The 27,765-nt window shown below is 43.9% G+C and overlaps 2 protein-coding genes across 4 annotated transcripts in view; one reads left to right on the forward strand and one right to left on the reverse strand.

The window, feature by feature from the left end:
- MMAB (metabolism of cobalamin associated B) overlaps positions 1-169 on the reverse strand; it is a 28,650-nt gene extending 28,481 nt beyond the window's left edge. Inside the window, exon 1 of one of the 2 annotated variants that reach the window (XM_056528856.1) lies at positions 1-169. In XM_056528856.1, coding sequence (XP_056384831.1) covers positions 1-89 — 89 coding nt within the window. In that variant the 5' untranslated portion in view covers positions 90-169. The other variant, XM_056528855.1, reaches the window with a different exon arrangement.
- Positions 120-25,659, forward strand: MVK (mevalonate kinase). Of its 2 annotated transcripts, none has more exons than XM_056528850.1 (11): positions 120-253; positions 7,244-7,332; positions 8,749-8,899; positions 9,383-9,527; positions 9,756-9,911; positions 9,989-10,092; positions 10,867-10,912; positions 15,177-15,267; positions 17,544-17,660; positions 18,789-18,942; positions 23,353-25,659. In XM_056528850.1, exons 2-11 carry the CDS (start codon positions 7,255-7,257, stop codon positions 23,505-23,507), a joined length of 1,197 nt encoding a protein of 398 aa, XP_056384825.1. In that variant the 5' UTR covers positions 120-253; positions 7,244-7,254; the 3' UTR covers positions 23,508-25,659. The 2 variants fall into 2 exon arrangements, with proteins under 2 accessions (XP_056384825.1, XP_056384824.1); XM_056528849.1 differs by lacking the exon at positions 120-253 and adding an exon at positions 261-369.
- Positions 25,660-27,765: the final 2,106 nt, after the last annotated feature.

Here is a 27,765-nt window from a genome sequence, read left to right on the forward strand (position 1 = left end):
CTTCCCTCGGCTCCCTGACTACTGTACAACCGCCTACCCTGCGTCACACCGCGCACGGCTCCCCGTATCAACAAGCGAGCGGCAGCCATCACTCCACGCCCCGCCCACACCTCGTCCCACGCTCCAGCACGAAGCGGATTGGTCAGGATGCTCAGCCCTATGTCACACAATCGCCGCTGATTGGGCCCGAGATCGGCGCTGCTGCACACACCTTTTTCTGGATTGGCTGGGAGGGATGGGCGTGGTCTTAAAGGTATTGGCGGAAGTGGAGTGGCTGATGGTGATTGGCTGAGTGTGATTAGGCTGTAGCATGCGGAGGAGTAAGGGAGTGCAGGCTGTGCATACATTGAGTGACAGCCGGTGCTGCAGGTACTGTATGTGTATATGTAGAATCTTATGTCTGCTCTGTAGTTATATGATCACTAAGTTATAGGCTCCCTGAATCTGAATCATAAGGACTGTGCTCCCTACCACTGGCTCCACGGTTGTTGCCAAAGTACCACTGACTAGGTATACTGACAGCTAGGAGTGTAGTATTGCAACAACCGGAGAGCCACATAGTGATAAACAGGGCCATAGGGTAAATGTGAACTAAGTGTTATGATCTAATGACGGAGGGACAGGCAGGGGCTGTAATTTTACTGATCTCATGGTGGGGACAGGCAGGAGCTGTAATGTCACTGATCTTATGATGGGGACAGGCAGGGGCTGTAATGTCACTGATCTCATGGTGGGGACAGGCAGGAGCTGTAATGTCACTGATCTTATGATGGGGACAGGCAGGGGCTGTAATGTCACTGATCTTATGATGGGGACAGGCAGGGGCTGTAATTTTACTGATCTCATGATGGGGACAGGCAGGAGCTGTAATGTCACTGATCTTATGATGGGGACAGGCAGGAGCTGTAATGTCACTGATCTTATGATGGGGACAGGCAGGAGCTGTAATGTCACTGATCTCATGGTGGGGACAGGCAGGAGCTGTAATGTCACTGATCTTATGATGGGGACAGGCAGGGGCTGTAATTTTACTGATCTCATGATGGGGACAGGCAGGAACTGTAATGTCACTGATCTTATGATGGGGACAGGCAGGAGCTGTAATGTCACTGATCTCATGGTGGGGACAGGCAGGAGCTGTAATGTCACTGATCTTATGATGGGGACAGGCAGGGGCTGTAATGTCACTGATCTCATGATGAGGACAGGCAGGGGCTGTAATGTCACTGATCTTATGATGGGGACAGGCAGGGGCTGTAATGTCACTGATCTTATGATGGGGACAGGCAGGGGCTGTAATGTCACTGATCTCATGATGAGGACAGGCAGGGGCTGTAATGTCACTGATCTTATGATGGGGACAGGCAGGGGCTGTAATGTCACTGATCTTATGATGGGGACAGGCAGGGGCTGTAATTTTACTGATCTCATGGTGGGGACAGGCAGGAGCTGTAATGTCACTGATCTTATGATGGGGACAGGCAGGGGCTGTAATGTCACTGATCTCATGGTGGGGACAGGCAGGAGCTGTAATGTCACTGATCTTATGATGGGGACAGGCAGGGGCTGTAATGTCACTGATCTTATGATGGGGACAGGCAGGGGCTGTAATTTTACTGATCTCATGATGGGGACAGGCAGGAGCTGTAATGTCACTGATCTTATGATGGGGACAGGCAGGAGCTGTAATGTCACTGATCTTATGATGGGGACAGGCAGGAGCTGTAATGTCACTGATCTCATGGTGGGGACAGGCAGGAGCTGTAATGTCACTGATCTTATGATGGGGACAGGCAGGGGCTGTAATTTTACTGATCTCATGATGGGGACAGGCAGGAACTGTAATGTCACTGATCTTATGATGGGGACAGGCAGGAGCTGTAATGTCACTGATCTCATGGTGGGGACAGGCAGGAGCTGTAATGTCACTGATCTTATGATGGGGACAGGCAGGGGCTGTAATGTCACTGATCTCATGATGAGGACAGGCAGGGGCTGTAATGTCACTGATCTTATGATGGGGACAGGCAGGGGCTGTAATGTCACTGATCTTATGATGGGGACAGGCAGGGGCTGTAATGTCACTGATCTCATGATGAGGACAGGCAGGGGCTGTAATGTCACTGATCTTATGATGGGGACAGGCAGGGGCTGTAATGTCACTGATCTTATGATGGGCATAGGCAGGGGCTGTAATGTCACTGATCTTATGATGGGGACAGGCAGGAGCTGTAATGTCACTGATCTTATGATGGGGACAGGCAGGAGCTGTAATGTCACTGATCTTATGATGGGGACAGGCAGGGGCTGTAATGTCACTAATCTTATGATGAGGACAGGCAGGGGCTGTAATGTCACTGATCTTATGATGGGCAGGGGCTGTAATGTCACTGATCTTATGATGGGGACAGGCAGGGGCTGTAATGTCACTGATCTTATGATGGGGACAGGCAGGAGCTGTAATGTCACTGATCTCATGATGGGGACAGGCAGGGGCTGTAATGTCACTGATCTTATGATGGGGACAGGCAGGGGCTGTAATGTCACTGATCTCATGGTGGGGACAGGCAGGAGCTGTAATGTCACTGATCTCATGATGGGGACAGGCAGGGGCTGTAATGTCACTGATCTTATGATGAGGACAGGCAGGGGCTGTAATGTCACTGATCTCATGGTGGGGACAGGCAGGAGCTGTAATGTCACTGATCTTATGATGGGGACAGGCAGGGGCTGTAATGTTACTGATCTTATGATGGGGGACAGGCAGGAGCTGTAATGTCACTGATCTTATGATGGGGACAGGCAGGGGCTGTAATGTCACTGATCTCATGGTGGGGACAGGCAGGAGCTGTAATGTCACTGATCTTATGATGGGGGACAGGCAGGAGCTGTAATGTCACTGATCTCATGATGGGGACAGGCAGGGGCTGTAATGTCACTGATCTCATGATGGGGACAGGCAGGGGCTGTAATGTCACTGATCTTATGATGAGGACAGGCAGGAGCTGTAATGTCACTGATCTTATGATGGGGACAGGCAGGAGCTGTAATGTCACTGATCTTATGATGGGGACAGGCAGGAGCTGTAATGTCACTGATCTTATGATGGGGACAGGCAGGGGCTGTAATGTCACTAATCTTATGATGAGGACAGGCAGGGGCTGTAATGTCACTGATCTTATGATGGGCAGGGGCTGTAATGTCACTGATCTTATGATGGGGACAGGCAGGGGCTGTAATGTCACTGATCTTATGATGGGGACAGGCAGGAGCTGTAATGTCACTGATCTCATGATGGGGACAGGCAGGGGCTGTAATGTCACTGATCTTATGATGGGGACAGGCAGGGGCTGTAATGTCACTGATCTCATGGTGGGGACAGGCAGGAGCTGTAATGTCACTGATCTCATGATGGGGACAGGCAGGGGCTGTAATGTCACTGATCTTATGATGAGGACAGGCAGGGGCTGTAATGTCACTGATCTCATGGTGGGGACAGGCAGGAGCTGTAATGTCACTGATCTTATGATGGGGACAGGCAGGGGCTGTAATGTTACTGATCTTATGATGGGGGACAGGCAGGAGCTGTAATGTCACTGATCTTATGATGGGGACAGGCAGGGGCTGTAATGTCACTGATCTCATGGTGGGGACAGGCAGGAGCTGTAATGTCACTGATCTTATGATGGGGGACAGGCAGGAGCTGTAATGTCACTGATCTCATGATGGGGACAGGCAGGGGCTGTAATGTCACTGATCTCATGATGGGGACAGGCAGGGGCTGTAATGTCACTGATCTTATGATGAGGACAGGCAGGGGCTGTAATGTTACTGATCTTATGATGGGGGGACAGGCAGGAGCTGTAATGTCACTGATCTTATGATGGGGACAGGCAGGGGCTGTAATGTTACTGATCTTATGATGGGGGACAGGCAGGAGCTGTAATGTCACTGATCTTATGATGGGGACAGGCAGGGGCTGTAATGTCACTGATCTCATGGTGGGGACAGGCAGGAGCTGTAATGTCACTGATCTCATGATGGGGACAGGCAGGGGCTGTAATGTCACTGATCTCATGATGGGGACAGGCAGGGGCTGTAATGTCACTGATCTTATGATGAGGACAGGCAGGGGCTGTAATGTCACTGATCTCATGGTGGGGACAGGCAGGAGCTGTAATGTCACTGATCTTATGATGGGGACAGGCAGGGGCTGTAATGTTACTGATCTTATGATGGGGGACAGGCAGGGGCTGTAATGTCACTGATCTTATGATGGGGACAGGCAGGGGCTGTAATGTCACTGATCTTATGATGGGGACAGGCAGGGCTTTAATGTCACTGATCTCATGATGGGGACAGGCAGGAGCTGTAATGTCACTGATCTTATGATGGGGACAGGCAGGGGGCTGTAATGTCACTGATCTTATGATGGGGACAGGCAGGAGCTGTAAAGTCACTGATCTTATGATGGGGACAGTTAGGGGCTGTAATTTTACTGATCTTATGATGGGGACAGGCACGGGCTGTAATGTCACTGATCTTATGATGGGGACAGGCAGGGGCTGTAATGTCACTGATCTTATGATGGGGACAGGCAGGGGCTTTAATGTCACTGATCTTATGATGGGGACAGGCAGGGGCTGTAATTTTACTGATCTTATGATGGGGACAGGCAGGGGCTTTAATGTCACTGATCTCATGATGGGGAAAGGCAGGAGCTGTAATGTTACTGATCTTATGATGGGGACAGGCAGGGGCTGTAATGTCACTGATCTTATGATGGGGACAGGCAGGGGCTGTAATATCACTGATCTTATGATGGGGACAGGCAGGAGCTGTAATGTCACTGATCTTATGATGGGGACAGGCAGGGGCTGTAATTTTACTGATCTTATGATGGGGAAAGGCAGGGGCTTTATTGTCACTGATCTTATGAAGGGGCCATGGGGGGTGGGGCAGCACGAACTGTAAATTCCCTGAACAGCTAAAATTCCTGACACTATAGTGGAAAACAAAGGCAGGTCACAAACAGTGAGTTACAGTGGTTACTTGGCTACAACAATATGGCCTGCTCCTATTTCCATGTCCCCATTGCAGTCTATCACTGGCCTCTGTGGCAAACAGTATGCTGCTGTGGTCAGAGATTGTATCTAGTAGTCATGTAGACTTGTGTGTAGTAACTGCTCGCCCCTTTCCAGTTCTATACCCGTGTCATGGACCCGTCAGCACCGTCTCTGGCTTCACAGGTATAGGCACCGAAGAAGATTGTCTAGCACAAAGATGAAAAATGTAGTTTGCCTTTCTTTATTAATAATGTAGGCCAAGTACTGGAGCAAAAAATGTTTTAACGCATTTCACGCTAAATGTGCTTAGTGATCAAGTGTGGGCTTACAACACAAGAACACACTAAAATACCCTTCAGCTAGGTCACCTGTCAGTGACATCAGCTGGATAAATAAAAAAGGAGAAAAAACCTGTTATGGTTTCCAAAATTTCTAGAACTACCTAACCTCTTATTCGGGCAATACATACATTTCATCATGTACATAAATAGTTAGAGATCTGGTATAGCAAAAATACATATGTAAACATCATAACTAAAGTACAAAATGCATATGGAAACATGTAAGCTGATAATATCCGTATAGAAATAACAATTTGACAGAAAAAGATTACATTCCACTACTAACTCAGAGAAAGAGAGACCTAACGTGTTATATATACTGCTATACTGCTTTACATGATGTTAGCAAGGACAATGTACAGTATACAACATCCCATCATGCTAATAAGTCATGATCAGATCGTGCCTCATGTCCAGACCCTGCAGTTGGCGGGTGTAAGATATGAACATCTAAATCTCTTCAAATCCCCTCCTCTGTTGTGTCTTTTATCCCTTTCTATGCCAGTAGGGTTCAAGGATCTTGTTTCATCAGTATGTATATCCCTAAAGTGCCGTGACAGTGCAGAGATACCAACCTTGGAACTTATATCTGGTCAATGTAGGGGTACTCCAGTGGAAAAAATTTTTTTTTAAATCAACTGGCGCCAGAAAGTTAAACAGATTTGTAAATTACTTCTATTAAAAAGTCTTTACCCTTCCAGTATTTATTAGCAGCTGTATGCGAGGAAATTTATTTATTTTTTAGTTTCTTTTTTTGTCTTGTCCACAGTGCTCTCTGCTGACACCTGATGTCCGTATCAGGAACTGTCCAGAGCAGGAGAAAATCCCCATTACAAACCTATGCCACTCTGGACAGTTCCTGACACGGACAGAGTTGTCAGCAGAGAGCACTGTGGACAAGACAAAAAAGAAATTCAAAAAGAAAAGAATTTCCTCTGTAGCGTACAGCTGCTAATACGTCCTGAAAGGATTGAGATTTTGAAATAGAAGTAATTTACAAATCTGTTTAACTTTCTGGCACCAGTTCATTTACAAAAAAAAAGTTTTCCACCGGAGTACCTCTTTAATTCTAATTGTGAGAGAATTATTTGTACAGCCCACGTACTGCTGGCTGCGGCAACTATTTCAAGATGCCTAGTAAACTACAGAAGTAGCATTACAATTAATATATCCTTTGGTTCTATAGTCTTTGGTGAGAAAGAAAGTAAATGTGTTCTTAACTTCTATGAATTCACATGTTTAAATGGGTACTGTCACTTTAACAAACCTTTGAAATGTTGTAGAGAAGTTCCAAAAGTTTTTAACCCACGACCAATTGCTAAAACTAGCTGGGAGAAGCGCACGCAAGTCGAGACAAACTTAGTGTAAGTCCAGGGGATTGTCTCTGCCAGCCATGCTTTTCTCCCCACTCATTCTAACAATTGGTCGGGGTCTAAACACCGACCCCCAACCCCGACCAAAAAAACTTTTGCCATGACTCTAGTTCATGTTAAAATTTTTTTTTTTTAAGCCACAGGTACACTTTAGGCAAACCCTATATCCACATTTACAGTTCCCTATGTAGGAGAACCAAGAGGTGAACCCTTTACACCTGACTTACTCCTAGACAGGCTGGGAGAACGCACTGATCCCGGTGATGGTTCTCTTTTAGAGATCATATTCACAGGTCTAGTTCCAATATAAGACGTATTAATGACACATTTGATGAAGGCAAACTCGATACTAAGCAGTGATAACAGTGGGTTTATATACAGAACTGTTTCATCCCCTATTACTTTATCTGCTTCCAGAGTCAATGGGTTGGCATAAATTTAACAGCTGCAAATCTTTCTATAGGAATATCAACGATGGCCGGTAGAGAACTGTTCGTGTCTGCTCCCGGGAAAGTCATATTACACGGAGAGCACGCTGTGGTACATGGGAAGGTATTTTACAATGTTTTGTATGTCCTCATATAAACAAGTAAAATGGAATTATGTTAACAGCATAAAGCTGGTGGAGCAGGGAGAGATGTACATTACTGTTTGTGGAAATCTATCTTAAAGGAGTATTCCAGCGCAAAATAATTTATCCCCTATCCAAAGGATAGGGGATAAGTTATAGATCGCAGGGGGGTCCGAGCGCTGGGGCCCACCGGGATCTCCTGAACTGGGCCGTGGCAGCCTGCAGGAAGTGAAGTTTCGTCCCCAGCAGAAAGCCGCAGCAGACACGCCCCCTCCATCTATCTCTATAGGGTACATGGAGGGGGTGTGTCGGCTGCTGCGCCATTCGGGGACGGAATGCCCCCTTTCCAGCTTATTGCTGCGGCCCCGTCCAGGAGATCCCGGGAGGCCCCAGAGCTTGGACCCCCCTTCGGATAGGGGATAAGTTATAGTGCACTACAGATCTCCTTTAATCCAGACAGAAGATCTGTTCAGGCAATGAAATGCTGGAATGCCTGAAAAAATCTAAAGTTTATCTGTATTACTACATAGGCAGGTACCTCTTTAAACTGTGTGTTAAACTGCTGCAGTCTCGCCTCCTGCTTGATCAGTGACAGCCCTCCCTGCTGCAGGCAAGCCTCCTGTCTGATCATTGATACCCCCCACTGCTGCAGGCACGTCTCCTGTCTGATTATTGATACCCCCATTGCTGCAGGCAAGCCTCCTGCCTGATAATTGATACCCCCCCATGGCTGCAGGCAAGCCTACTGTCTGATTATTGATACCCCTCACTGCTGCAGGCCTCCCTCCTGCCTGATAATTGATACCCCCCCACTGCTCCAGGCACACCTCCTGCCTGATAATTGATACCCCCCACTGCTGCAGCCACGCCTCCTGCCTGATGATTGACCTCCCACCCTGTTGCAGGCACGCCTCCTGCCTGATTGACAGCCCTCCCTGCTTCAGGCACGCCTCCTGCCTGATGATTGATCGCCCTCCCTGCTGCAGGCATGCCTCCTGCTTGATGACTGACACTCTCCCCTGCTGCAGGCACGCCTCCTGCCTGATGATTGACACTCTCCCCTGCTGCAGGCACGCCTCCTGCCTGATGATTGACCACCCTCCCTGCTGCAGGCACGCCTCCTGCTTGATGATTGACCGCCCTCCCTGCTGCAGGCACGCCTCCTGCTTGATGACTGACACTTTCCCCTGCTACAGGCACGCCTCCTGCTTGATGATTGACACTCTCCCCTGCTGCAGGCACGCCTCCTGCTTGATGATTGACACTCTCCCCTGCTGCAGGCACACCCACTGCCTGATGTCAATCTTTACATAGGTGATAATAATTTACACATATAAGTATTTTACTGACTCCTTTAATAACATATGTATGTACTTCTATTGTTTCTTTATCTTTAGGTAGCTTTGGCAGTAGGTTTAAATTTAAGGACATTTCTTAGGCTGAAGCCCAGCAGTGATAATAGCTCTGTGTTTATAAACCTACCAAATATTGGGACCAAGTTGAGCTGGAATATCTCTGACCTTCAGGCACTGGTACCATCATTCCAAGGTGAGTTTTAGTACATTACACCCTATCTTGTGGTCTATTTCCATGATCATCACTGTAGTGTGACAGCATCTTGTGACCTATCATGGAAAGGTGGAGTGATGGCTGTGTATGTCAACAATATGGCTGGTACCCATTTTTTAACTCCATCATTGGGGGTTCTTCTTCCTTTTAACCCATTGTTATGACTCTCATGCTGTCAGTTAAATAGTCCTTTAACTTATGTAAGTGTAATGCAATAGTGCAATCTTCCACAAAGTTACATTTTCAATGTGGCCTCTTAGAAGCATCTCTATTACATTGTAGTTAGGATTGAATTTCAGTGGATCTCTTTGTTAAGCTCAGGATTTATGGGTCTGAGTTTTCTCCTTAGCACATGATCAGGAGTCATAGCCAGAGAAACTGATTAAACTGAACAGTGTCTAGGACTTTATATGCAGTCTATGAGTTATTGGCTTATTCCTTTTCTTTACCGCTTGTGTCTAGATTCTATAGAGCATGAGCCTGTCAGTCCTAGCCCTGAACAGCTGGATATTCTGAAGGCATTCGCGGGTCTTTCTAACGGAACCAAAGATACTGAAAGTCTTGCTGTTCTAGCGTTCCTCTACCTTTACCTGTCAATCTGTGGACGGTAAGTGATTTCTAGTTTTGGCTGTTCTTCGGTAATTTAGATGCAATTTATGCAGAATCTCCTTATTTATTTCTGTTGCTTATATAGCACCAACATATTCTACAGCGCTGTACAGATATAGCCATTTCTCACACCAGTACACGTCTCTATAGGGTTCACAGTTCCTATCTGAAATACATTTACACATACGTTGACCCATTGACCTCTAAACTGTTTTGGTTGACCTAGAGAATTACCAAGCTTGGAAATAGTGGTTTGGTCTCAGCTGCCGACTGGAGCTGGTTTGGGATCCAGTGCTGCATATTCAGTGAGTCTTGCTGCTGCCATGTTAACAGCCTCTGGAAAGGTTTCCTGCCCTGTCCAGGAAAACATTGACAATGTAAGGTATGGAGTTCTATTTGGTAACATGTAGTGGTATTCTTTTATCATTGGGTATCTTCTTACGCTGGTTGTTGTGGCAGGTGGACACAGACTGAGCTGACCCTCATTAATGGTTGGGCCTTCCAGGGTGAGAAAGTCATCCATGGGAACCCTTCTGGAGTGGACAATGCTGTAGGGACATGGGGTATGTAACTATTGTAATTTTACTGTAGGGTTCTTAAATGGGTTGTTCCACAGTGGAAATTTATCGCTTATCTGCAGGATATTATATAAGCCCCCCCCTTTTTTTCCCCCTCAGTGTACAACCTAAGTGAGGAGAACTTTGAATGTAGCAGTGGTTACTTCTTCATACTCTTTCTTACTGACGTCTTGTATCCCTATATTCATGATCAGTGGGGCCCACTGTGATTAAACACATACCTGGGTATGGTTAATAGGGTTTATAACACATAGCTATTATGTGAATACATGTGGTAGTCTAAACCATATCAACCTTAGACACTAATTGCGGACATTTAAAGGAGATCTGCAGTAAAACAAACTTATCCCCTATCTACAGGTGTCTGATTGCGGGGGCCCGACCGCTGGAACCCCCGGCGATCACCCATATTGCCGCCCTGTGTGCCAGCTAATCCGCGTGTCGTCGACCTCATTGAGGTCGAAGAACACGAATCCCCCAAATACAGCTCTATGGGAGAGGCGCAGATGGGCGAATGCTGCATTCCCGCTTCTCACATAGAGATACATAGGGGGGCATGTCGGCCGTGGCAGAGCTGGGGCTCCGTGCAGGAGATCGCAGAGGGTCCCAGTGTTCGGACCTCCTTATCCCCTTTCCTGTGGATAAGGGGATAAGTTTATTTCACTGCAGCTTTCCTTTAACTAATGCAATGTCAGTAAACTACTAAATATATGAGCAGAATAAAGAGGATAACTACAAGTAATCATGTTTTCATTGTAGGGGGTGCTTTACGGTATCAAGCTGGTCAGATCACTCCAATTGACAGGTACACTTGTTCTTGCTTTTATTTTATGTTGTATGTTTGCAATTAGAGATGAGCGAACTTACAGTAAATTTGATTCGTCACGAACTTCTCGGCTCGGCAGTTGATGACTTATCCTGCATAAATTAGTTCAGCTTTCAGGTACTCCGGTGGGCTGGAAAAGGTGTATACAGTCCTAGGAAAGAGTCTCCTAGGACTGTATCCACCTTTTCCATCCCACGGGCGCACCTGAAAGCTGAACTAATTTATGCAGGATAAGTCATCAACTGCCGAGCCGAGAAGTTCGTGACGAATCGAATTTACTGTAAGTTCGCTCATCTCTATTTGCTATCATTTGTCAATGAACGGATTACTGGGTTGTTTTGATGTGAGGACAACTTTAACTGAAAGGAGTGTACAATTTCTGTTACCAAGAATTTACACATGCACTCACATTTTAAATGCCAGGACTCAGTGCGCAACATATATGTCCATCTATAGATAGAGTATTATTACCATATCTTTAAAAATTTCATTATAGGTAGTGATGAGCAGCATAGGCCATATTCGAATTTGCGATATTGCGCGAATATTCGTCATATATTTGCTAAATTCGCAGATTCGTTATATTCGCGACTTTTTTTCATGTATTTGAAAATTCCTAATGTGCAAAAATTTGCGTATGTGAAAATATATTATTATTCATATATGCGCAAATATATTTTCTTTATAGTCTAAACATATATTCGCGCATGAGAAAAACTTGCAAAACTACAACTCCCAGCATGCCCAGACAGCAAACAGCTGTCTGGGCATGCTGGGAGTTGTAGTTTTGCAACATCTGGAGGGCCACAGTTTGGAGACCACTGTGCAGTGGTCTCTAAACTGTAGCCCTCCAGCTGTTGCAAAACTGCAAATCCCAGCATGCCCAAACAGCAAACAGCTGTCTCGGCATGCTGGGAGTTGTAGTTGCGCACCTCCAGCTGTTGCATAACTACATCTCCCAGTACATGCTGGGAGTTGTAGTTTTGCAACAGCTGGAGGCACACTGGGTGGAAAATACTGAGTTAGGTAACAGAACCTAACTGAAGGTTTTCCAACCAGTGTGCCTCCAGCTGATGCAAAACTACAACTCCCAGCATGCATGGTGTGTCAGTGCATGCTGGGAGTTGTAGTTTTGCAACAGCTGGAGGTCTGGACCCCCCCCCCCCCATGTGAACGTACAGGGTACATTCACACAGGCGGTTTTACAGTGAGTTTTCTGTTTCAAGTTTGAGCTGCGGCAAATTTTCCGCCGCAGCGCAAACTCCTAGCGGGAAACTCACCGTAAACCCGCCTGTCGAATATACCCTAAAAACACTACACTACACGTAATAAAGGGTAAAACACTACATATACACCCTCTTACACTGCCCCCCCCCCAATATAAAGGAAAAACATATCATACGGCTGTGTTTCCAAAGCAGAGCCTCCAGCTGTTGCAAAACATCAACTCCCAGCATTTCCAGTAAGCCACTGACTGTCCAGGCATGCTGGGAGTTTAGCAACAGCTGGAGGAACCCTGTTTGGGAATCACTGGCGTAGAATACTCCTATGTCCACCCCTATGCAATCCCTAATTTAGTCTTCAAATGCGCATGGCGCTCTCTCACTTCGGAGCCCTGTCGTATTTCAAGGAAACAGTTTAGGGCCACATATGGGGTATTTCTGTACTTGGGAGAAATTGCGTTACAAACTTAGGGGGGCTTTTTCTCCTTTTACCCCTTATGAAAAGGCAAAGTTGGGGTCTACACCAGCCTGTTAGTATAAAAAAATAAAAATTTTTACACTAACATGCTGGTGTTGCCCCATACATTTTATTTTCACAAGCAGTAAAAGGAAAAAAGACCCCCAAAATTTGTAACGCAGAGTACGGAAATACCCCATATGTGGGCGTAAAATGTTCTGCGGATGCACAACATGGCTCAGAAGTGATATGTACTATGTACATTTGAGGCCTAAATTGGTGATTTGCACAGGGGTGGCTAATTTTACAGCGGTTCTGACATAAACGCAAAAAAATAAATACCCACGTGTGACCCCATTTTGGAAACTACACCTCATGGAATGTAGCACGGGGTATAGTGCTCCTTAACACTCCACAGGTGTTTGACGAATTTTCGTTAAAGTTGGATGGGAAAATGAGAACAAACATTTTTTTTTTTCACTAAAATGCTGGTGTTACCCTAAATTTTTCATTTTCACAAGGTAAAATAGGAAAAAAGCCCCCCAAATTTGTAACACCATTTCTTCTGGGTATATAAATACCCCATATGTGGATGTAAAGTGCTCTGTGGGCGAACTACAATGCTTAGAAGAGAAGGAGCGCCATTGGGATTTTGGAGATAGAATGTGTCTCGGATTTTGAAGGCCACGTGTGTTTACAAAGCCCCCCTGGTGCCAGAACAATGGACCCCCCACATGTGACCCCATTTTGGAAACTACACCCTTCACATAATGTAATAAGGGGTGCAGTGAGCATTTACACAGCCCACTGTTACAAAGATGTGACAAACGCTAGTGGGGTGTAAATACTCACTGCACCCCTCATTACATTATGTGGGGGGGGGTAGTTTCCAATATGGGTCACATGTGGGGGGGTCCACTGTTCTGGCACCACGGGGGCTTTTTAAATTCACAAGGCCCTCGACTTCCATTCCAAACAAATTGTCTCTTCAAAAGCTCAATGGCGCTCCTTCTCTTCCTAGCATTGTAGTTCGCCAGCAGAGCACTTGACGTCCACACATGGGGTATTTCCATACTCAGAAAAAATGGGGTTACACATTTTGGGAGTCTTTTTCTCCTATTACCCCTTGTGAAAATGAAAAGTATGGGGCAACACCAGCATGTTAGTGTAACTTTTTTTTTTTACACTAACATGCTGGTGTAGACCCCAAATTTTCCTTTTCATAAGGGGTAAAAGCAGAAAAATCCCCCTAAAATTTGTAACACAATTTTTCCTGAGTACGGAAATACCCCATATGTGGCCTTAAACTGTTGCCTTGAAATACAACAGGGCTCTGAAGTGAGAGAGCGCCATGTGCATTTGAGGCCTAAATTAGGAATTTACAATAGGGGCGGACCCCGATACAAGGATGGCACTTGTCTCCACCAAAACCCCAAAAACTATGGCAGTGTTTCCCAAACAGAGTACCTCCAGCTGTTGCAAAACTCCCAGCCTTCCAGGACAGTCAATGGCTGTCCGGCAATACTGGGAATTGTTGTTTAGCAACAGCTGGAGGCTCCGTTTAGGAAACACTGCCGTATGAGATGTTATTCATTTTTATTGGGGGGTGGGGTGGGGGGGGCTGGGGCTGTAGGCACACTGGTGGGGAACCAGTGAGTTAGGAAACAGACTCTAGCTCTGTGATTCCAACCTGTGTGCCTCCAGCTGTTGCAAAACTACAACTCCAAGCATGTACAGTCTGTCAGTGCATTCTGGGAGTTGTAGTTATGCAACAGCTGGAGGCACATGGGTTGGAATCGCTGAGTTAGGAAACAGACTCAGGTTCTAGTTCTGTTTCCCAACCAGTGTGCCTACTGCTGTTGCAAAACTACAACTCCCAGCATGCACTGACAGCCGAAAGGCATGCTAGGAGTTGTAGTTATGCAACAACTGGGGAAGAACAGTTTGGAGACCGCTAAGTAGTGGTCTCCAAACTGGTCCTCCAGATGTTGTGGAAAACGTGGTGTGAACCCACCCATAGTGAAGGGGTGGGATACTTTCCTATTGGTTGCTGGGTATGTTGCTAATCTCCGACACCTGTATTTGCATCATTCCCATTGGCCCACAAGCTAAAAGAAAGGAGGGATCAATATGCGAATATTCGCGCGCCAGTCTCACACAGTAGTATTAGAGCCTTCTTTACACCATACAAGCAGAGAGGGATGATCACTGTGATGTGTACTGTGAAAAAAAAAGCGAATATTTGTAATTACGAATATATAGTGCTATATTCGCGAATATGCGATATTCGCGAATATAGCACTATAAATAAAGTTTGCATTGCGAATACTCGCGAGCAACACTATATGGCTCAGGGTAGCAGTGAGTTGTTTGAAGTGGGCCACCATGTAGATCTCAGCAGCAGTCCCTGGTCTATTCCATTATCTCATATGAAAACCTTATATATTTATTTTTTTTATAAAAAAGAGTAGTTGCTCAAGTATATTTCCAAACATGGTGTTGAGTTTTTTTGTTATGTCTGGTAAATAAAATGTTGCAATGATCTGTTGTATCATGTTTCTAGGGTACCAATGCTGCAGATATTACTCACCAACACACGTGTCCCACGTAGTACAAAGATCCTTGTGGCAGGAGTAAAAGACAAGCTACTAAAGGTGCATTCTCATTCTTTATTTACCAATAAAATTTGGGTTTTGAGCATTGTAATGACATACATTTTGTCTCCAACTCAAACATTATTGCTACCTATTAAGTAGGGATCGACCGATTATAGTTTTTTTTGGGCCGATAATCGGTGGAGGTTAGGGCCGATAGCCGATAACTTATACCGATATTCCGGTATAAGTTATCAGCTATTTATCCCCCCGCGACACCGCTGCAGATCATTGATTTAAAGCAGGCGCTTTAAATCAATGAACTGCAGTGGCTTTTGTGGTGCCATAGACCGCCGCCGCCACCCACTTCTCTCCCCCTGCCTGTCCGGGGGTCCTGAGTCCTATCACCGCCACCGCGACTGCCCCCCCCACCACCACCACACCGCTCCGCTCTGTGCCCCCTACCGCCCCACCGCACCACGTCACACCCCCCACCGCACCGCCCTGGCCCCATTGCCTCCCACATCCCCGGTTTTATAATTACCTGTTCCCGGGGTCCACTCTACATCTGGCTCCGGTGGCGTCCTCCTGAGCTGTCACTGTGCGCACTGACGGTGACGTTCCCTCACTCGTCATTGCGCACAGCGTAACGCAGGACGCAGCAGGAGCCAGAAGTAGCGTGGACCTCGGGCCCCGGGAACAGGTAATTATAAAACCGGGGATGGGGGAAGGCGATGGGGCCGGGGCGGTGCGGTGCAGTGCAGCGGGGCGGTCGCGGTGCGGTGGGGGCGGGGCATTATCGGCTTATCGGCAAGGTAATTGCCGATACCGATAAGGCCCAAAATCGTGATTATTGGCCGATAATATCGGCCAAACCGATAATCGGTCGATCCCTACTATTAAGAAATATATCTTTCGTCTCATTCTGTGCTTAGGAGTCCAGCTGGTGGTCCTACTCAGTGAATGAATGCTATCTGTGAGTGCTCGATCATGCAGCGAAGGCTGTCATTGAGTGAGACTGCCCACTGGACTCCCACACATATGAGAAGCAGACATATTAGTTAATAAGTAGCACTTACTGTTTAACAACAAAAATGCATATCAAGCTGCTAAGCTTCTCTTGCTCAATGGCATGATGATGGTAGGATAAACAACAATATCATGCTAATTCCCTTTATGATAAATCGCCTGATAAAGATGACTTAAGTTAAAACGAATATTATCTTATGAAGAATGTGAACCAGAAAGGACCACTGTTCCAAAGTTCCCACTAATTTGAATGAGCATGTGGCTGTTTAATAAAGACATATATTCTGGGAATTTTTTTTTTTTATATATATATTTTTTATATTTACCCTCCTCCCTCCCCACTGTTGCCATTCTCATGGAGTTTTCAATAACTGGCTCTGATTGGCTGGACAGGCAACTGCACATGCCAACCTCTATCCCGAAAGTGCTGCCCATGGGGAGGGCAATGAGAATGGCAGCAGTGGGGAAGGGAGGAAGGTAAGTATATGTTATTTTTTATTTAGCACCTGCCTCTGCATAGTTCTTGAAGAAAGAATGATCAAAGGAATACCCATTTTTAAAGGTTGTTTTTTGTTTTGGACTAAAGGAGTTAAAGAGAATCTGTTGTCTGCTATTTGCGTTCCAAACTGCTGACACTATAGGATAGCAGTTAGGGCAAGGAGACAAGCGGTACCTAACATATATCTGTGTGTGCTTCCATAATGTAGAAGAATAATTTTATTCTATCATGCAAAGAGGTGTTTCCAAGACCCTGAGGGCTGGAGCTCCTCCTTGCTCCCCCTCTCATCCCTGTTCCTGCTTGATTGACTGGAAGCTAAGCCCTGTTTTGTATCGTATTGTTTCCTGTCAGCACTCATATCAATCTGGAGTAAAGCTAAAATGTGGTTTTATGGTATAAGTGGCAGAAAGTCCAGAAAAAAATGACCAAATTTCATGATGATATGATTTTAGGCCTAATAAACTTTTACAGACAGATTAGTGAATGGCAACAGCATCTCTGTCCGGAGCCTTTACCTTTTATAAGAGCTGGACGTTTCTTAGCCGTAACCATACAGATTATTCCGTACAAATAAATTCATGATGTTATGTTCCTCGCCATGACAGCTAGGACCTTCACTTCATCTTAAAGTAGTTGGCCTTCCTGGAGAGCTTTAATAGAAAGTTACTTCCCACCCAGTAAAATAGGAATATCTTTTGTAAAATTGACATAGCCTAAATAATACTTTTTATTATACAGTGCATTAAATGGATTATCAACTGCAGCCCCCATCATATTTGATCTTACCAGCATGCATCTTTTCTCCTAGTATCCAGATATTATGCAGCCTGTACTTTCATCTATCAATGCAATCTCCGAAGAGTGCCAGCGAGTCCTACAAGCCGGAGTTGAAGGGCTTTCTAAAGAACATTATTCCATATTAGAGGTAAGATATTTCTGGAGCATAACCTGAAAATAGAAATTGGGTGTTCTGATGTCAGGACAATCCCGTCTGTAGCATTCAGACTTTAGGGACTGTGTTATGGGGTAACTTATTTTATACACTTCAACATTCCTCTTTGGTTTTCCTTTGGGGATATACTGATAATCTTCTCCTGGAAGCCATGGAGACACTTGCTGTGTATACTATTTATGACACGAAAGGTTAAAGCTACAAAGGATCTTTAAACCTCATCTAACTATTTGCTACCAACCTTTTATTTTTGGGTGGAGGTGTGGGAACTGTTTATACACGTTTTTTATTAGAAAATCTATAAAAAAGGACTTTGATTTAAAAATGAAAAAGACTTATGTTGGTAACTGAAAAGAGTGTATTGTTCTAAGGTAACCAAGTACAATTTCTGTTACTGCATCCAGATCTTACATGTCGGGGCTCAGTACACACCATATAGATCTAGTATTACTACTATATCTTTGAATTGTCTATTTAAGCTCATTAATGGCACAGGCTATAGCCATAATGTGGATGAGAACTAGGCCACTATCTATATCTCAATGGTAGGCACTGGTCAATTCCATTATATCATATAAAAACCTTATATTTATTATGAAAAAAGAGGAGTTGCTAAGGTAAATCCTGAAAATAATGATGCTTTTGGTGCTTATTCCCTCTGGTTATTTTCTTCATGAACTGCTGGGACCACCTGCGATCTCCGGGACAGGACCTGACTCCCAGTAGATTGCACGCCCTCCATTCATTTATATGAAGGGAGCACATGTCGGCTGCAGCAGGCGCTCCTCACTGAGTGCTGGGTCTCATTTTGAAGATTGTGGGGGGTCTGACAACTGCTTATTCCCTATCCTGTGGATAGGGCATAAGTACATTTTTGCCCAGAGATCTCATTTAGGCTACATTCACACTGCTGGCTGTCTCTGGCAGTGTGAAGCCTGTTATTTTAGCATTGAGAAAAGTAGGAGAAAAAAATCTTTTTCTCCGGCTTTTCTCTTTGAAAATAACGCCACCTGACGGACCCCATTGACTATAATAGGGTCCGTTATTGCCCATTATGACCCGGCAGTGTGAAAGAGGCCTTAATGATGTTTTTTCTTTCAGGAATTAATTGATATTAATCAACATCACTTGAATGTTATTGGTGTTGGTCACCCCTCCCTGGACCGACTGTGTCAGGTGACCGCATCCCATGGTCTACATAGTAAACTGACTGGAGCTGGAGGTGGCGGCTGTGCAATAACTTTACTTCGACCTGGTAAGTACTGGATTTTTATCAAATACACTGAAGACCCAGAAAAAAGGGTATCAGATCTTATGCAAAATTACCACTAATACATTAACAAAGAAAAGGAGCGTATAAAGATCAAATCATGTAAAATTGACACATACATTTAAATGAATCATAATAGCAGAGTTACAGCTCTATGGTCCAGAAACAGAACCAAGGGTCCGAAGAAAGCTCCATACTACATAGATCACAGGTAAAGAAATCAATTAAGCAGGGAGGGACTATTTGTTGATATTCTCAAGCATAGTGTAAGAGCTGAAAGCTTGGGACCAAAATAAGGAACCAAGGACACATATTATCAATCAAGAAAGAGGAGATATGGTAGTCCAAAATACATCTGTGGGACAAAATCAAGGTGCAAGGCTACAAAGTAACAAAACCTTGTTAAAAGAGAATAGTGTGCATACCAAGTGGACAACAAGACCGGACCCCCGTCACCCAACATTTCACCACTACGGCTTCTTCCGGGGCGTAATCAATGTGGGGACAGAGCTCATATTTATATGGGGACTCTGCCAATGGCTAGATAGAAACAAGTCATGTCAGGGATGTGGAAATCCTATAGCCCGACGCCCGGGACAAGTAGTTTTGGGTGCCGGGCAGGTGAATTGTTTATAGATTTAGCCCTGTATCGGGCTAGCAGGGACAGACAGACTTCCCCCTTATTTTTCTTTAATGTCTGTGTGAGGCGCAGGAGCCAATGGAAGTCTACACCTCACACCGACACTCAGTGTATGGAGGAGGCGGCGGTCTCCAGCTGACTGCAGAGCCCCCTTATCTCCCCTCCGGAGGATGGACGCAGCTCAGAAGACACAGCAGGGTGAGAGAGAGGATGTTGACAGCTCCGTGCACAGCTCCATCCCCCGCACACAGCTCTATCCCTCCCCCTCCCCCTGATCTGTCTCCATAGGACCTAATCCACCACGGGGCGGTTGCTTGTTTGCACGGGGAAAACACAGAGCAGGGGGGAGGGGGAGGACGGAAATCTCACCTCACACCGGCGGTGACTACAACTCTGATGTCCACTCATGGCCGGATCAGGTGAGGAGACCGAGAATACAGGCGGCAGCAGGAAGGGTGGTTGTATATGTATGGTGTGAGTGCATGTGAGTGTATGTAATGTATAATGGGGGGGCAGCGGCAGGTGTATGTATGATGTGTGCATATGTATGGTGTATATCAGTGTTTCCCAACCAGGGTGCCTCCAGCTGTTGCAAAACTAAAACTCCCAGCATGTCCTGGGCATGCTGGGAGTTGTAGTTTTGCAACAGCTGGAGGCACCCTGATTGGAAAACACTGGTGGATATGTATGGTGTGAGTGTATGTGTGTATGATGTCTGTGTGATGTGTATGTAATGTATGATGTGTGTATAATGTCTAAGTGTGATGTGTATGTATGTGATGTATGATGTGGGGTGGGCAGCGGCAGGTGTATGTATGATGTGTGCATATGTATGGTGTATATGTATGGTGTGAGTGTATGTGTGATGTGTGTATGTATGTGATGTATGATGTGGGGTGGGCAGCGGGGGTGTATGTATGATGTGTGCATATGTATGGTGTATATGTATGGTGTGAGTGTATGTGTGTATGTAATGTATGATGTGGGGGGGGCAGTGGCTGGGGTGTGTGTGTGTATGTATGATATGGGGGCAGTGGCTGGTGCATGTATGATGTGTATGCATGAATGTTTTGTATAGGAGCGACTGTCACGTCGGGCATTAGGGCAGTTGTGCCATCTAATTTTATTTATTTTTAGTGGCACCCGCACTAAATTGCACCCCCAGAATCCCACCCTTCATACTCACCTGACGACCAAGAGCCCCACGGATGCACACAAACGCCCGAACCAAAACTACAACTCCCAGCATGTTGGACCATAACCTAAACTGTAGAACCATAAAGTGCAACATGCTGGGAGTTGTAGTTTTGGTTCGGGTCAGCTGCAGAGCCATTCGCTACATCAAGGCATGCTGGGTGTTGTAGTTACTAACTGCAATTCCCAGTATTCCTTGACACATCCTATGGCTCTGCAGCTGACACAAACCAAAACTACAACTCCCAGCATGTTACACAATAACCTTAACTGTACTATACAGTGCAACATGCTGCAACACCCACAGAACCATAGGCTGTATCAGGGCATGCTGGGAGATGTAGTTATCTAGTAACTAAATGCAACTTCCAGCATTTTCTGACACAAAATGCAGCACATAAACTGGATAAGCAGACCCCCCCCCCCCCAGTAACACATAAGTCCCTATTGAGACTGAAAAATAGTAATTAAAATATTTTAAAAAGTGCGTATACATGTGAATAAGCCCCTTTCCTAATAAAAGTTTCCAATTTTCTTTAAATAAAAATAATGTACAAAAATAATCATAAGTGGTATCGCTACATGTGGAAATGTCCAGGCTATTAAAATATAATGTTAATTAAACCGTACGGTGAACGGTGTAAATGTAAATAATAGTCCAGAATTGCTCATTTTTGGTCACTTCATATGAGAAATTTTTTATAAGGTGATCAAAAAGTTACATCTAGACTTTTCTGGGCTCGGGTATAAGAGGATCTACAGCTCTCCCCCGCTAATATCCTGGCATACTGCGATCACCTATTAACCATTAGATCAGCGCTGTCAGCAGTGTCTAAAGGGATTTTATATCCATCCCTGGTGGTCTAGTGGGGTGAATCGTACTATTTTGGTTGAAATTATTTCATCAACCAGGACAAGTGAATTTTCTTGAGGGACAAGTAGATTGTGTTCCGCTTTAGTCCCTTGGACAAGTAGTTTTTTTTTTTATTTCCACACCCCTGCATGTGATATCATAGACCGGACATACATCATGGTAACTAAGATCGTGGGATGTCGTGTAAAAGTACAAGACACAAAGGAGTCCGCCCTCTAATAGAGTGTCACAGCTAACGTTACAAAGAGGGAGGATCACAATCCGTAGTCAAGGAAACTCATGTATTAAAGTATTTTCTCATTATTTATATGCTCCTTTCCTTTGTGTATGTATTAGAAGTACTGGATTTCATTGCCTCTTTCCAGATTATAAATTGGATTTGGGCAATTCCAGTGAAACACTAGTGGTGATGCTTTTGTAACACAGGTGAGCATATTGGATTAGATCAGGGAGTATTTCCATTACAATGTATAGTTGGTACTTTGTAGATTAGTGCAAAATTTTAAATGCAGTCACTAAATATACTTTAATTTGTTTGAAAGGAAATTACATTCCCACCAGTTTTTCCTGGGCCTATTCCAATTCCTCAGTATTATGTTGCTCTAGTTTAAGTAAAAATCTATGATTTTTCTTCTGACTTGAGGAAGCTATTTTAGTGTTTAGTTTATATGCTAAGTGGTAGCTCATACAATGCATTCAGAAAGTGTTCATACCCTGTCCCCCCCTACATTCTGCACTGAATACCTCATAATAAATAACTGGAAACAGAATGTTAGAAATCTATTCTAATTTATTAAAAAGGAAATTTTCTTTAAAATCCATACAGGAGAATATATGTGTGTGTGTATGTATGTATGTATGTGTGTATATATATATATATATATATATATATATACATACTTCCAAACACATACATACTCTGTGTGTGTGAGTGTGTATGTATATGTGTGTGTACACACACACACACACAGGGGCAAGCTGCTTTCTACTGATACAGTAGAAGGTAACTTGACATTAGAGGTTAACAAGCATGGAATCATTTTGGCAAGGGATGTGTTACCTACTAGTTTCAGCAGTAATAGAAAACTGTGAATCCAGGTAGAAAAAACACATGGCCGCACACAATTTTGTATTTTGATCTTTTATAGGTGGCCTTGACATGGCGAGTGGGCTTGTACCTTTTGATCAAAATGTATACTAACAACCTGTTAGTTTTGGAAATTATGCTGAGAAGCAAGTAGATCAAAATACAAAATTGTGGATGTGCGGCCATGTCTGTTTTTTCTACCTGGATTCACAGTAATAGAAAACTGTTGCTGTTTTTAACTACATTTCTATAGGTTTACTAACACATTTTATAAAGCTCAGGGTAATTCAAGAAACTTCAAATGTGAACCTCTGGTTTTGACAGATTTTCTGTAAATGCCTGTAAAGATGAATGCTCAGTTCCACTGTGTTCTGCTAGGTGGCAGTATTTCCAAGAAAATAATCAAAGAACAAACAAACCCCTCCAAAACCTAAATACATTTTTACAATCCGTGCTAGCTTTATAAATTGCATTTAAAATAGTTTATTTTGCACCAACATCAATAATAAAGAAATTATCAGAAACATTGAAATGAAATTGCCCGCCATAATGGAAACAGATAATGTTGCAGTACACTAAATCGATTGTGTCTTCTGTTAGACATTGAGCCTGCTGTGGTGGATGCAGCCAAACAACAGCTTTCAGACTGTGGATATCAGTGCTGGGAGACAAGTATCGGGGCCCCTGGTGTTTCTTTACATTCTTCATCATCACCATTGCCGGAAGATGTCACAAGATCGTTTAACACTTCTTAAAGGACAACAGAACATCAGCAAACTCTGCCAAGAAGATTAGATATTTTTTGTCTTTTTTAATCCTTGAAAACTAGGACTGTGTTCTGCTAATAACATCTATAATAATATCTAGAATTATATAATTATTCTAACTGAATCAGCTCCAGCCTTCACATACAACAAGTACTGAAGTAAACCACATTGCAGAACCCTCCAGACTCGGACATCTGTGGGAACCGTTACCCACTTTGGGTGCTGTGTGTCTGTTTTGTCAGGAATTGCCTGATATATTAAATATACTTAGTTTATTTAATTATGGATCTCATTTTACATCCGACATTGTATTATCTATAGCATATAACTAGTCTAACTAGTATTTTGCTGTAAAGTAACACACTATTGCTTTCAATTCAAAGAGACATTTGGCTCAACTACAAGTGAGATTTGTTTCTTAAAAACAAAACAAACGGAAAAAAAACGACTCCTCCTAATCTGGTTTATTGTTAAACCCCTGAGCACAACTGTGAATATATTTTGTTAATTCTTTTTATTACAGTTTATCAGAAAGGATAGCAAAACAGAACAAGGGAAGAACCATTCCAACAAGTGTCCACTATATAGAAAAAAATAAAATAAAAATAGTTGTACAAAACCAACCAACAGTGTAAAACAAGATCATAAACGTAATGGAGAACTAAAACGTCAGCACAGTGGACTGGATCCGCTTGTTGGTGGAAAAGCAATAATACAGGATTGTTTAATCAATGCTACTGAAAAGAGGAGGAAAAGAAGGGAGGACTGTAAATACATCTCTAGACTATAGAATATAAGTGAAGCTAAAGAGCAATTTAAGGTATAGCTCCCACCATCAGTTTTTTTTTCTGTCCCTACCTATTACTAGCCTATCCCTAACCCCCTCCCTGCCTTTAAAAAACATTTTCTACTTTACAAATGGCTCATCCTGTGCTCCTCTGTATACCTCTGTCTAAAGTCGACTTCCCCAGCTGGCCTGACGTCTCTGATGCCTGCTGGGTGCCGACTTCTGCCCTCACCTCCCCTCCTTGATAAAATGTGTTACTTTTGGAAACTATAAAATAAAAAAACATAAGACCTCAGATCAGACTTACCCCCTAAAAGGCATGTACAGTACTAATGGAGGGAGTATCAACGCGGCACTGATATAGTGTGTGCGCGCGCTGTCTCCACTCCACTGTACATGCCGGGGGGGTGGGGACAGGCTGCGTGCGAATCCAGGTAGCCAATGCACGCAGCCCCGGCGTTCACTGCGCTCGCTCCCGCCTGTCTTATTGACAGGCAGGGAGCGAACGCAGGCGGACTGAATTAGCACCGATTGCTCGGCCGGCATCGGTCCTAATCCAGTCGTGATGTCAGACCCCTAGTGACCGGTTTTCAAATTTAAAATTAAACTATTTTAATGTAAAAAAAAAAAATATGAATCTATATTAGAGATGTTGTAGTACATAAGTACTACAACATATCAAAAAAAAAAAAAAAAGGTTAGGGACAGTGCCCATTTAAATATTTACAATCATGAAATATTTCACAGAAAAACTTCCATAATTTGTAACATTTATGTTATTCAGTGCACTGAATACAGATTACAAAATGTAGTTAGCAGAGTACGAAAGCTCAAACATAGGATCACAGAGCACTTTACAGTGGTTGCTGCTTCTGGTGTTTCATACAGTCGCGTGCTCTCCGGAATATCACGCCACATCACAGATAACATGGTAAAAGTGAATCTATTGTTTGTCCAATTGAAATTATTTTTTTTAAACCATTAAGATGGGAAGATTAGACTAAGATGGTTCTCAACAAAGAAGCTTATTGGATCAAGCATATGGTTAGTCGTGTCCCCTTTGGTTTGAACTATCGATTGGACATAGACCACCATCTCACACGCTGGTCTAAATTAATCCCCCCCCCCCCCCCTGCTGGATATATGTACAGCTCTACATAAATCCAGCCTGGCACGCTAAAATTTCCGCCAACTGTGAGCTGGCAGAGATTTTAACCTCAGTTTTTACTTACCAGCAAGCGTAAACTGTAGTAAATTCAGTGGATGGGGGTGAATACACCTGCTACTGCGAATGTGGTGCAAAACTCTTTTTGCACCCCTACATTTCACCAATGTATTATTAAAAGTTGAAAATAATCACTTGATGTGTCCGTGTTTTCTGTATGTTTAAAAGTGCCGAGCAATCTCTGCAGCCCTAGAATAATATAATCAGGAGATGTTCCTGAAGTCCCATAAATTTGCATTGAGGGGGCGGGGTGTGACATCATATGGGGGCAGAGTCGTGACATCGCAATACTCCGGCCCTGTGGTCCTTGCACTCGGAGCCTCCAGCACTGCGGAGAGCTCACAAAGGTGGCTGCGGAATGACAGATTGCAGGGTTCCCCAGTGATGGGACCCCGCGATCATTCATCTTATCCCCTAGCCTTTAGATAGGGGATCAGATGTATTAGGGCTGGAGTACCCCTTTTGGAGACAAGTTATAATGCCACACCCAACCTGAGAACAGGTGTGGTGCTGTTTTTGGAACAAATTAGTTCTATTTTTCTATTTCTGGATTACTCCTTAAATGTTTTTTTTTTTTTTTTTTAAATAAACTGGTGCCATGAAGTTAATCAGATTTGTAAATGACTTCTATAAAAAAAATCGTTACTCTTCCAGTACTTTTTAGCAGCTGTATGCTACAGAGGAAATTCTTTTCTTTTTGAATTTCTTTTTTGTCTTGTCCACGGTGCTCTTTGCTGACATCTCTGTCCATGTCAGGAACTGTCCAGGGCAGCATAGGTTTGCAATGGGGATTTTCTTCTGTTCTGGGCAGTTCCTGATACGGGCATCAGGTGTCAGCAGAGAACACTGTGGAAAAGAAAAAAAAAATTCAAAAAGAAAAGCATTTCCTCTGTAGCATACAGCTGCTAAAAAGTACTGGAAGGGTAAAGATTTTTTAATAGAAGTAATTTACAAATCTAAAAATATAGAAATGTGTGCAGCTCACAAAACACAATTCGAGGATATAATTGGTTATAAGCCGAAACCCAACGGCCGGAATTATAAAAAATAATGTACAAAGTGTATAACCAATAATACTTTAGAATGTGAATTAAGACTTGAGAAACGCTATGTCCAAATGTGAATTGGGCTATAGATAATGTGAATTTGGATACTATCCTCATAGGGGGTATATAGTCCAAGCCAAGTATTAGCTCTGACCTGTATGCAATCACATCCAAATGTGCACCACCATATAAAAACGATCCATAGGAAATGCTGTAAGTTATATTTGCTTTTAATTCCTACTGAAGAAAGGGTCGTGCGCTATCTGCAAAAGAACCCTGAAACGCGTCTAGGATATTCGCACATTATCGCACTTAAACACAAAGTGTGAATCTGGCACCAGTACCTGGAAAAGATCGAGACCAGTACAACTTTAGCTCAAACTCCGAGCCGGATTTTCTTTATACTTGCCACAATTTGAGCCGAAATCCTGCTGTGAGAGAATCATCTGTTCACCCGCCCAGGACTCCACCATCACATCACGAGGGACGCCATACCATCTAGCGGTACCCCCTCCGATAACAACAACACGGAGGCCAGGGGAGACGCTCTGCCAAGCGCACCCACAGAAGCATCCGCTCTGCCAGCAGAGTCACCTTCTGCTAACGCCTCCGCACGAGGTACACCATAGAGGATATCGTACGCAGAGTCCTACAGGAGCGGGTGAGCGATACTAACAGCAGCATTATTTGTATGAGCTCAATTAAATAATTTCAGTAACAAGTCACAAGTTACATCAGTGACATTATATCATTTGCTATTATTTGCAAAGACTGTAATACTGTTCAACAAAGGACTTGTATCAATCTTTTAGACCGGAATTTTTTCAACCAGATCTCATACATATAACAAGGTCACCAGAGTGTTGGACATTATTTTACATTTTTGATCTTTACGTATAAGGGGGTGTGTTACCACTTGGGCCCAGTGGTTTTCTTCATCCTGTTATATTGTATGCCAGAGGATATATAGTGCATTTTTACTATTTTTACAAATTTTATATTTGCATTTAATAAAATCTTAAATCTACTTATAGCATCCTATGTTATTTTATTCAAATATCATTATGTACCTTTCGGGGTAGAATCCTTGAGGATTGGCTATACACTTTGTACATAATTTACAAATCTGTTTAACTTTCTGGCATCAGTTCATTAAAAAAAAAATGTTTTCCACCAGAGTACCCCTTA

Source organism: Hyla sarda, chromosome 1 (genome assembly GCF_029499605.1).
Source record: "Hyla sarda isolate aHylSar1 chromosome 1, aHylSar1.hap1, whole genome shotgun sequence".
Classification (NCBI taxonomy): Eukaryota; Metazoa; Chordata; class Amphibia; order Anura; family Hylidae; genus Hyla; species Hyla sarda.

Bases quoted from the DNA above. Each gene is read 5' to 3' on its own strand.
- MVK (XM_056528850.1), top strand. From the start codon at position 7,255: ATGGCCGGTAGAGAACTGTTCGTGTCTGCTCCCGGGAAAGTCATATTA. The intron at 9,528-9,755 runs GTAAGTGATTTC...TGGTTGACCTAG, and splicing joins TACCTGTCAATCTGTGGACG to AGAATTACCAAGCTTGGAAA. The intron at 15,268-17,543 runs GTGCATTCTCAT...CTTTTCTCCTAG, and splicing joins TAAAAGACAAGCTACTAAAG to TATCCAGATATTATGCAGCC.